The sequence below is a fragment of the Stegodyphus dumicola genome, chromosome 1, assembly GCF_044657685.1.
Source record: "Stegodyphus dumicola isolate Sdum_Otavi_A_Nest chromosome 1, ASM4465768v1".
NCBI classification, from domain to species: Eukaryota; Metazoa; Arthropoda; class Arachnida; order Araneae; family Eresidae; genus Stegodyphus; species Stegodyphus dumicola.
In genome coordinates, this window is record NC_140768.1 from 31621805 (window position 1) to 31634248 (window position 12444).

At 32.9% G+C, this 12444-nt stretch overlaps 1 protein-coding gene across 1 annotated transcript in view; it reads right to left on the minus strand.

Annotated features, from left to right (window-relative positions):
* LOC118192559 (neural cell adhesion molecule 2-like) overlaps positions 1-12444 on the minus strand; it is a 585775-nt gene that overhangs the window by 214637 nt on the left and 358694 nt on the right. Inside the window, exon 7 of the mRNA XM_085810465.1 lies at positions 1422-1709. Within this exon, the coding sequence (XP_085666591.1) occupies positions 1422-1709 (288 nt within the window). The remainder of the gene's footprint in view (positions 1-1421; positions 1710-12444) is intronic.

Genomic DNA, 12444 nt, shown 5'->3' on the forward strand with positions numbered 1-12444 from the left:
TACGTTGCTGTGGTTATGTTAATGATCACGAAACACTATGGTATTAATACATATATTTTGTCGCCTGAAGAAAAGCCCAACAACATTACAGATATGAGTAAGAATATTAAATTTCGCAAATTTCTTCGCTAGAAAAGCGTGTGAGAAGGATAATTATGAGGCCTTTTAAATTATGTATTATTAGTTCATAATTAATAACTACGCACAGTTATAGACGCACCGTTCAAAATGCTTCAATTCAAACTTTTCTGAAGAATTTTTTGAAGAAATGCAGTATCTTAAAAAATATGAAGAAAGAAAGGGAACAGTGAAACAAGCAAATTTTGTGATGAAATGTAAGTTCCAAAATGGCGCGTTGCAGTGCTATGCTGTGAATGGAAGAAAAAGTATTCAGCTTTCATAAGCAGTCGCTTCAACTATGTACTTCGAACGGTATGCATGGCTATGGAAACGTCACGCTCGCCGTCATGCATCTTATTCACGGATTTACGAAACTGCGACTGAAATGGGGCTATAAAGTAGTACGATGAGCAATCCCCATGCACCTCTTTTCAGCTGTCTTGATGGGATAATGGTTAGTGACTCTGATTGCTGTACCGACTGGTTTCGGTTCGAAACTTGGAGATGGTACGGAAATCTGTGAGAGTATAGTATCTGTGCGACAAGAGGGCACACAAAATACATGTTAGGCTGAAATCCTTTCGAGAGGCTAGTGCTAGGAAAGTAGGGGAGAAGAAGCATCAAACCGCCACAGGTGTGCTCTCTCTTGGAATTCGAATTAGAGGCATAAACTTAGCAGTTAGAGCGATGCCTAATATGATTACGAGGATGCACAGAGTTCAGCCTTGTTTCAAATTATACCTGCACCTCCTCCCAGCAGCTGTTCGTTTCCCAACTGCAGCCCTACAGATAAAATGCATGTCGGCAATCTAGCATTCGAGTAACGATATATACAACTCGAAATCCACGCAGGGAGTGACTATTCAGGCCAGCAGAAAGTTTTTATCTCCCGTGCAACAGCACTGTGCCGCGCCATTTAGGCGCATATGTTCCATTACGATATAAATTTATTTCATTCTCTTTTGCCTGACTTTACAATTTTTCCAGTTATTTTCTGAGCATCCTGTATATGTTTGAATATGACATATTTGTAGGATTAAGAGTACAAAATCCTTTGCTATGGTATAAAAATAAGCAAAAATATCATATAGTATTTTGAATTATCTTATAAGTATAAAATTATCATATATTATTTTTATTTTTAAACATATTTTATAAAAGAATTAAATGTGCTCCCTTAATTTAGACGGTTATGTATCTACTCATGCTTACAGTCAACTACTCATATTCTTACGTTACATAAATTTCACAAAATGAAATACGCAACAGGAAACGAAGCTTAGAAAGTTTTTAAAACATACCTGCTGGCACTATAGAAAACATGCAAGGCTCCTTCTGCCATCCTACTTCATTGGTAGCCCAACACGATAAGGTGCCATATTCATCATCATTATGAGGAACATATGTAGCAACACTTTCCTTCCCATTCGCTGTGAAGCTTGCTATATCCAAACTTCTTTCAGATACATTGAACCTCCAATGAAACTCAAGGTTAGGAGGATCAGCATCCAGTTCGCAAAGTACTCTGACTGTTTCATGCCGACCCACACCGTATACACGTCTCAGACCTGAACTGCAGATGGGAGCATCTGGAACATAACAAGATTAACAATGACAAAATAACAGCATATCATAAAACTGCATCTAGTACAAACCCATATATTTTATTATAGAAACGAAGTCAAAATTGTTTATAAGTTAGTTATTTAATTATCTATAAACGTTTTGTATATATATTTTTGATATTACTCATAACTAATTTAAAGTTTTTATGATCTAGACGTCAATAAAATTTATTTCGTAAGAATAGCAAACGTACATATAAATAATATACTTTCATATAAGTATATGTAAGATATAACAAAATACGACGGCTGCTTTAAGAACTATTGGTGACCTAAAAATTAACTATTCTAGATTTAATGCTCTCCCTCTAAAATCACTTGTTCTCCCGAATTCGAGATCTTTCCATGTTACTTAAAAACCTAAAATTAACCAATCACAAATTAGAGTGCTTTCTGCATCATACATACTCTTCGCAAAAGAACTACCTTGCTTAAATAAATGCCTAGGTCTTATTTTTAAAATCCATGTATATAAAATTTATCGTTTTTAACTGTGGTTGAATAAATGTCTGCCAAACTAACTGGATATGTTTGAAAATAAAAATTTGATTGTAAAAACCCAGGTATTAAGATAACCTAGATTGTAAAAAGTGATTTATAAAATCCCAGTTTCGTCATCTTCGTTTGTACGCATTCAAACCTCAGCCATAACGGATATCGAAAGCTGTTGAAAGTTCTAGTGTTTTCTTCTACTCAATAAATTATGGCATCATGTATTCATATATATATCTACCTATCTATTCATTTATATGGACATGTGTGTGTGTGTACACATGCACAGAATTTATATGCGAATCAAGCACAAACATACATGCATGTAAATGAAAAAGTAAATGAGATAAAATATTAATTTTAATTTTCAACAGCCCCTTTGTTTTCCTTTTAATTTGATTATTTCCCCTTTCCATTCTAAAATAGTAACTGCTTATACTAAATTATTGAGCTACATCATTTCAAAATTAATCCTTTTCACATGATCTTTATATAGCTAAGACGAAAAAATGCAAAAAAGATTACACAACGCTTCATTCAATCATAATATTAAAATTTGCGAATTAAAACCTAAGATTAGCCACTGGTATAAAAGCAGAAATGTAAAGCTTTCGTTTGAGAATGACGCATTTTTCCTTACCCTTCTATGGCTTCAAAAAGTGCTGCTCACAGATGCTCTTTCTGTCTCCAGATATTCCTAGAAGTGTAAAAATACAATTGTTCAAGGAGAGGCGCGCCTTTTGTGCGAAGTTTTTCGCGGCTATATTAAAATGTCATGATTTAATGCGTAGAAAAAAACACTTGAACTTTCAATAGTGGCTGAATGTGAAGACTCGATGATGCAGCTAAAACAACTGAATTGAAGAATCACCCTCTTTATTTTTAGGCACATAAAATTTTATTTCCTTGGCAGACAAATTACTTTTCGATCATAATTGAATACAAATAATTTTTATATAAACTGAATAAAAAGATACTATGTCATTTCAGGCAGGGAAGCATAAGCGGAGCAGAGTTCTTTGCAGGGTAGAAGCTAGGGAAAGGAATGACGTAAATTGTTGTGCCAAGACTATTTATACTAAGTGATGCATAAGTACAGCTGATTTGTGATTGGTTAATTTTAGGTTGTTATGTAACATGGAAATATCTCGAATTTGGGAGAACAGATGAATTTAGAGGGAAGAACATAAAATCTAGAATAGTTAATTTTGAGGTCGCCAGTTATTCTCAAGATTACACAACTTACAACAACAATCATGATATCTATCGTATTTTGTTATATCTTATATATTCATACGCTCAAAGTATGCAAAAAATGACTTTTAAATAGAAAATAGATGTAGAGATATGACTGCTGGTAAAAATATTTTTGAAAGATTAAAAACATAAATTGTTTTATGACATATTTTTATTATTTCAAAGACTTCGGAGATAACGGAAAAATAATTAAAGAAAACGTTTTATTATTTTTATTGACAGAAAGGGTTTAATATAACAACCACCCGAAGAATATGACGGTTTCAGATTTTTTTCGTCCATATTTATGAGAACAGGCTGCTGAAGTTATACGAATTGTCCTAAATTCGTGGAATTTATAATTTATGTATATATATATATATATATATATATATATATATGTATACACACACAAAACTTAATTCAGTTATGGGAAAGGAAGAAAATGTGTTGTGTTTCTATTCGGCCTAGAGCCATCAATTTGAGCACATTATGAAAAACACTCTGTTATGTTTAGAACAAGGATATGAGAATGACAAGCACTTCTGAATCTCTTTTCCGCAGTTTCTAATAACTGATGTTTCACTTGAAAGCAATGATTTTGAAAACAAATGGCTATTCAGCCACGCTGATAAGAGAGGGTATGCAAGTTGAATGTGGAGAAATACTATAATAGTTCTCTTCAATGTGTAAGTAAAGTATGTTCCTGATATATGATTTAGAGTAAAATTACCAGTCATACTTTTCCTACTTCTCTTAATCTTGCCGATAAGCTGAAGATAAATTTTAGATTAGTCGGCACACTAAAATATTCTATCCTTGAGCCTTGAAGTTTGGTTTGGTTTCACTATCTGCACCAACTTGAGTTTGAAACGAAACAAAACGAAATTTTTCTGTTTCTACTCAAAAGAAGTTATTTTTTGTTACCTTTCGTGTAAGATAAAATTTTACTGAGTTCTTAAAATAAACAAATAAGTACTTTCTACGGCTCAGAGTTTAGTTTTGGCTTTAGTAACATTTGATTTTGTGAGAAGTAAGCATGTTTTTGAAAACCTATATTAAAACAACCGAAGTGAAAATGCTAGAGATTTAATTAATCGTTCTAAATTTATGAAATTTACTACTAAATTCTACTAAACAAATCTTGAGCAGTGAATATTTCTTTTACTTTTTTTTAAAATTTTCCAATACGACAAGTAGCCAGAAATTTATTAATTTCTTTTGTTTCGTTAGTGTAAAATCAAATTTTAACAGAAAAGTATTACATTCAACAATTTTCAGATGTTACACAAGCCACTTCTTTTTCCCACATTCTAAAAGCAGAATTCTACAAGTCCTCGCCTACGCTCACTTTCTCTCTACTCTCCATTCTCAACTCGTTTCGAATTCCAAATTCCATTCTGAGTACGAAAAAGTAACGGAGATGTATCTATTTCACAGCTAGAAACGCTAAGTTAATTCATTTATGTATATTATGTAAATTTCCTTTTTCACACAGTCTTTATGTTTATGAGTCTTATTTATGAGTTACATTTTAGTCTTATGAGGATACAATTTTGTACTTCCTTCTTTAATTACTTTTACAAAGTCTGCATTGTGTTAATATGATCAAAGGCGATATATATAAATATTTTAATTTAGAATGTTTTTTATAATTATCTCCCAAACATTTAGTGGCATTATTTTATTAAATCAACTAATATTTTATAATACTAACTAAAACAACTCGCATTTTTTACTAAACCAACTAATTAAACTGGATTTAGCATCTTGCATTATAACAAATAATTGGGTTCGGTTCCATAAACCGAATTCCGATAATTTAATTTAGCTTTGCCTTAAGAATATTAACTCCAAATTCATATTCAAGTAATAATCTTGCAGTCGAAACACATACTTAAAAGATATTTACCTCAATACAAGGCGCATTAAAATGGATAAGAGACAGATGGCGATTCTTAGTTACGAATTTAACGGATTGGAACGGTTACTGACTGCATGCAATTTTCAAAGGGCATGCAATAATTTAATGGAAAAGCACTCTAATTATGCGAAATTAATTGCAAACGCTATATAACAGGATAATTTGGGAAATGTCAGCTATATTTCGACATAATTGGATGCATTCCAAACTGTCCGCTTCAGGTGATTGCGTCTGTGCAAATATTTATACTAGCATGCGATCACACAAACTATCTCTTCTATGATATTTCCATTTAGTCCCCTGTAAAAGTAGGAAAACGGTATTGAAGAGTTCTAATCTCAGCATGCTAAGCTGGAGGCTGGAGTTCTGTATATTGGAAAACGGTGCCAATCATTGCTTACCTCTAAGAATGTGTTAACTGCACTGTACATGCTTGTGTCGCACGAAAGAGCAAATTTAAGCAGCGAGGAGCTGATTTCAGAAATTAACGATAAGGATACTACATTTATCTTGTTTTTTATCTTAAAATATTTTAGATATTTTTGAGAGATTTTTATCTTGTTTTTTTTATCTTAAAATGTTTTTAAAATATCTTTGAGAGATTTTTATCTTGGTTTTTATCTTAAAATACTTTTTAAGATATCTTTATTTAAAGATGAATTTGAGAGATTTTTAGAGAGTTCTAATTGTGCAAATATTTTTTTTTCCATCTATTATTTTCAAATTTCTATTAAATTAATTCTTGAATTATTTAAAAAATTTCAATAATTTTAATGCTTATCCTCTTCCTTTCTTGAACTTGGAATCATTCACGACATAGCAGATATCATATTTAAAAAGAGAAAACACATGCGTTTGAAATATAATGCATCAAAGCATTATCACTTAAACAATCAATTTCTTCATATAACAGCGCAATGGCAATTATTTTATAAATGTAAGTAATAACTTAATATTTAATACAATAATGTAATGTGTATTGTTACGAAATGTCGAGCAGCGGTGAGATAGCTTCCCACAAACTGGGTTTAGGGTTGCCAGAAAGTGGAAAATGATTGCCATATTTGGCGCGAAATCACTCATTTGGTGACAAAATTGACAATATGTTTTAGATGAATGGAGAACCTTCTGGAACGAATTCTAACCGGTTTGGCCCAGAACGTTCTCGAACGCAATCCAAAAGCTCTATAAATCTCGCTGTAACAGTCAGTGAGTCGATGCCTAGTCTAAAGAGTTGACTGAGTTAATCGTCGTCTAGTGTGTCTCGTCAGATTTTCTTAGTCGATCGCGAGTCTTTCGGGTGTCTCGTAATGTATCGAGTTTTTTCGTCAGCCTGCTATCGTGTTGGTGCATCAAGGGTGTGTAGCACTGAGGCTATCGGCGAGTGCATCGCGAGTTGTAGCGTGGAGTGTCTCAAGAGTACGTTGAGTTCCGAGAACGACCGAACCGAGTCGGGAGCTGTATTCTGGTGCTTTGCCGTGAAGCTGTCTCTACCGTTATAGCCTGAAGGCTGTGTTGCTGATTGTTTCAGCGTGTATGTCGTAGTTTTTCAACAACTGTAAACGTGTTTTTGGAGCTGTCCTCAGTAGTGCTGCCTAATAAATTGTGTTTTCATTCTTCATCAAGTGTTGTCGTTAATCACTCTAGATCCACGAACACATACGGAAACGCAATAGTATTTAGTCATGTTCTTCTGAATTACAATATATTTCAGAATTTTATAGATCTACTTCAAAGCGCGATAGTATTATCAGAATTTGATTATTTTATACATGTATGTAATAACTTAAAATTTAATACAATAGTCTAATGTGTATTTAGTTTTGTACAACTCAATTACAATATTTTTTTTAGAATTTGTTAGACCTATTTTAATGTTGCAAAGTCATCCACAGAAGCTTCGCAAAATTTCGGACAGTTATGTTAAGCTGCATACATTTTTATCCCCAAGAGTTGAGAAGCATTACTATTGCTCGAAACAAAAGATCTTTAGGCGCCCCAAAAGGGATAGGCGTTTAGAGACCAAATATCGTTTCATTTCCTTGCCAGGATGCACATTTCCATCGCGCGCGATATTCAAATTACGCAGAAATAGAAAATATTTAAAGGAAGATTTTGGAGGGTGATATAAGATCATGTTTTGCCTGCTTGAATGACACGTTGCTAACTTTGATTCTCTAGTGATTAGAATTTTGCGACTACGACGAATTCTAGACCGCTCGGAACTCCAGACCATTACATCTTTGAATGCCCGCTCACGGATGATAATCACCTCCACTTGCCAGCAGACAACCAAATAGCCTTTAAACGATTCATAGTTAATAACAAAGGCACAGTGAATACCATCTGCAGAATAATCAGCCAGATAACCGCCCTGGGGCAAGAACTATGCCAACCCCACTAATTCAGGGTCTTAAGTGAATGTAAGTACTCCTCTGCATCTAAGGAAATACAGTATCTTCCTTCTGCTAAGCGCATGTACCTTCTTTAGTAATAGTATTTATGTGTCATGTCATGTATGTGTTATGTTAATATTTTTTTTTCTTTTTCTTAAATGTGTAACCAGTATGTTATGTAACGTATACCTTGCAAACCTGAAATCTGTAATACAATATAAATAGCCAATGTATCTCTCATCTGGCCCTGTATGGCAATGTAATAAATCTTTTAAGATCTCAATAAACCCCCGGTAGATAGGGGAGGGCGCGGGACATATGCCTGTTTACCTCTGTTAAACACCAGGCGTCCCCGTCCTCCGTCACCTGTCACCTGTCCCTGTATCCTATATGTTTTTCAAGTCTCAGTACAATCTCACTATGCCTTCTGTGTTTGTCATATGAATATCTCACTTGTATATAATGCAGCAATCCTGTATATAATTCAGTATCTTATATCAGTATAATCTTACCATGCATTTCACGTTCCGGTATGCTCTGTTATAGTATGTTTTCTGTCTCAGTACGTACAGTATTTCATGTTTCATCAGGTATTTCGTGTAATTAGCGTAATCAGTAATATCTCACTATGTATTTCATGTTTCAATATGCTCAGTCATAGTATGCTCATGTTCAGTATGTACAGTATTTAATGTTTCACCATGTATTTTAAGTCTCAGAAATATCTGTATAACCTCATCATGTATATCATATCTTAGTATGTTCAGATACAGTAAGTGTCATTATTCAATATGTATAATACTTCCTGTTTCAATATGTATTTTGAGCATTAGCATAATCTTACTATGCATTACATGATTCTATACCATATTGTACTCCAATATATAATTTAGTAATCTGGTATATAATTCAGCAACTTGTGCATACTAATGTCTGATAATTCAGCCTGCAGCAGCAGTGATGACCCTTGTTTAGCCATGTCATTTTCTACAATATTTGTAAAATAATTTCCCAGTGGCCGCAAGGGTATAGCTGATGCAATGTGGCCTGCATCAGACGCTGGGTTTCGGTGGTCGGTGCGAGGCGTTTTTGTGGCCTCAGTGACCTTGGCACGTTTCACTAGACACAGGTGGACGTTACCCTAATGGTAGAGGGATGGTGCCCACGTCCTCCGTCGCATGTCGCATGTCCCTGTATCCTTGTATCACAGTATCAAGTATCGTAACCAAATAATTATAATTAACTCCTCTTGTAACTGTAACTATATTCGGTCCTAGTAATTTTGAAAAGCAGGCAGAAAGTACTAGAAATATTTCGACGGCCAGGTGAAAAACTATAAAAGGTGGAGAGAACATCTGCCCTCAGTTGTTGTTGTGAGCTGTTATCTCAGCGCGACTTTGGATTATTAGAATCTTCATCTTTTTAGATGAGCTTTGCTAGCGTTTAACGTTCTTAGTAGTTTAACGTTTAAATGCCGATTGTACTTTGTGATACTGTGAACACCTGTACCGTTATTTTTGTATAAAGTTCCAGAACTCTGAAGTTTTACGTTTGATAAAATAAATTTTATCAACTTATCATCCAATCTGTGTGCATCCAATCTATTGCGAACCCGCACGCACGCAACAATATATTATGTTACAAAAGCTTGTTTTAGTAGCATATTGCTACGGTTCGAAACTGCTACTGCTACAGTTTATTGCTATAACCAAACATTGCTATACCTATCAATCAACCAAGACTCTCTGATCAATCAAACAAGACCTCAATCAAGAACATCTGCAGCAGTGAACTATCGTAGCATGCAAAAGCAAAGAAGTCTGTAAATAATTTTCACTGTCATATAAAATATCACTGTCATGCAAAAATATTCATTGTAAAAACAGTGTAAAAGGTATCTATTCAATAAATTATTTCCACTGGAAGGGCTACTTCTGTTAGGTATCACCTTAGGGCGGAAGACCTCTCAGTGGTGCAAAATGAAAAAGTATATTGCAACAGTTAGAACGATAATTTAAATTGTCGAGTAAGGTCAGTAATCTATCGGATTATGTGATAACTGATAACACGGTAACGTCCTGAGAAGAAGAATATAAATGCTAAAATACGGAAGATTTTAACAAAAATACTAATAAAAATAGTACTATATTATTTAAATTCATTTTTCCTTTGACAAATTGTTGAGTATTTATTCCAATATGTACAATCTGTTGTATTCATTATTTCATTCATCATGTACTGAAGTTTATTATTCGCAATAGCAGTACGCGGTAAAAAATAAGGTTAACATTAATTATACTCTAATGGTAGACTACCTTACTCGAAGAATGGAGTAACATAACTTCATGCACCGAATTTCCTCGGAAAGTTTCAAAAACATAAACAGAAAAAGAAAAAAGAGAAGCTGAATTATCCACTTCCTGTTCGAAATCACCAGAAAATGTGATCTCAAGAAAAGTCTTAGTATCGCTAAAGGTCTCTTTAAATCACCCTCCAGTCTCATTTTAGTCTCGGAAACCTTTTAGGATTTTTACCAGTTTATCATTTGATACGGCTGTGGCCGATTTATCAGCATTTTACGACTTTTTTTCCTGTTTCTTTATAAATATTTTCCAAGAACTGACATACTTAGGGTGGGTCTACTCTTGTAATCCCAGACATTGATCGATAGTTCTATACGCTATCCGACCTAGAGATGTTTCTGCTTTTATCAAAATAAGATCCTTCAGATACATGAAGGGATTTTCTACACAGCTAATACACTTTTAGATTTGAAATATAATTCAGCTACTTTTTTTTTAAGATGAAATAGTTGATTGGGTGCTTTTAGTAAAGGGTCTATTAAGATTCGTGTTTATAAAGAAACAATACTAATTATATTTCTTTAATTAATTAGTTTCGCAATTTGCTTCTATGTCTCACTCGAATAAATTTAATTAAATAAAATCTCGAATTTCAGACTTAATATTCAGTATGACGTATCAAAAAATTATTTTCTTACTCTTTCTCTTTCTTATTTCTTTCCTTCTCTTTCTTCTTAATTTTATGGATATGTTACTTATTTAATGTTGTCGTTGTTGTCTTGTTCATATTACATGGAATAATGTTTGCCAGAGCCTACTCCGAAGAGAGGTTACTTATTTATTGGACATGTTACTTATTTCATGCTTATTACTGCGATTTTTATATACTGATGTTTAAATCTCCGCATATTCAATAAAGAACATGTCATAATGACATTTAATACATGCGATAATATTTTGCATATAAATGATAAGTGTCTGGATATGGTTATCAAGAAATTTCATATAATGAAAATACAATTTTAAAAAATCTGAAAGGTTTCAGATTTTCAATTCCGTCCAAAGAGGCGTTTCTTTAACGTTTTGTGTGTCACCTTTATTTATTAAATATCATGTTCTACGTACTCAAAAAACAAAATTCAGTTCAATAGCAATATCGCAAAATAATTTTTAAATGAGTATATCTTTAGAATTTCCGATACAGTCTCGCACGCTGGAGATAAAAATGTTTTTTTCATTCGTACAGTGTTGCCATTGTTCGCTTTGAAATCGTTTAGGTTTTTAATAAAAGTGTTATAAAATATGTAATCGATAACAAAACAAATTTCAAATTCAAATTAGGGCTTCCAGATGCCCATATTCTATGGAAGATTACGTTATTAAAATTTTGATGGATCTAGGTACCGTTGTTTTATCACATTGCGAGAAACATACATGCATTCATGCAGATTCTTCATTATTTAATTTCTTTAAATATAATACAGGGCGATAATATTTGGTGGCAACAATTTGAAAAGTAATTCGCTGTTTATAGTATTCAACGCAAAATGCCAAAACGAAATTAATAGTCCTCCAGGGCAAATTGCCTTTTGGACTAATAAATAAATATAAAAATAATTTTGAAAAAATTAAAAAGATTCAAACTTTGCTGCTGGATTGTTAAGTTTTTTTTTTTTTTTTTTTTTTTTTTTTTTTTTTATGTTCTCGATGAGCTCGCAATTTACTAATCTGCTCCTGGACTCACTCCTGCAAACACAATATTTGTTGTCTTTTTAACATTACTATTAAACATCTTATTCTTTATACTTATGCCACCTAAAATTAACCGTAAAATCACAAAAGTTTCAATATTAGCATATTTATTGAAACTCTTAACACTTGCACTGCAAAACTTATATGCAACACTTAACACTTTTTTAACACTAATTTACTTATATGCAACACTTAACACTTTTTTAACACTAATTTACTTATATGCAACAGTTAACACTTTTTTAACACTAATTTACTTATATGCAACAGTTAACACTTTTTAACACTAATTTGCTTATATGCAACACTTAACACTTTTTTAACACTAATTTACTTATATGAAACACTTAACACTCTCAGTGTTATGTGTTGCAACGTATTTTGTATTTTATTCAATCTTATCTCAGTTTAGTCTCAACGTTCAGTTTTCTTAACAAAATGATCTGCAGATCTTTTTTTTTCTTCTTTTTTCGTTTTTTAACTTCTGTTAAACATAACTTTCTTCACAATTATGACACATAATATTGAAATAAAAGAACCGTTTTTTAACGGTTTCTGAGTTAACTTTATTTATTAAATATCATGTTCTTACCACT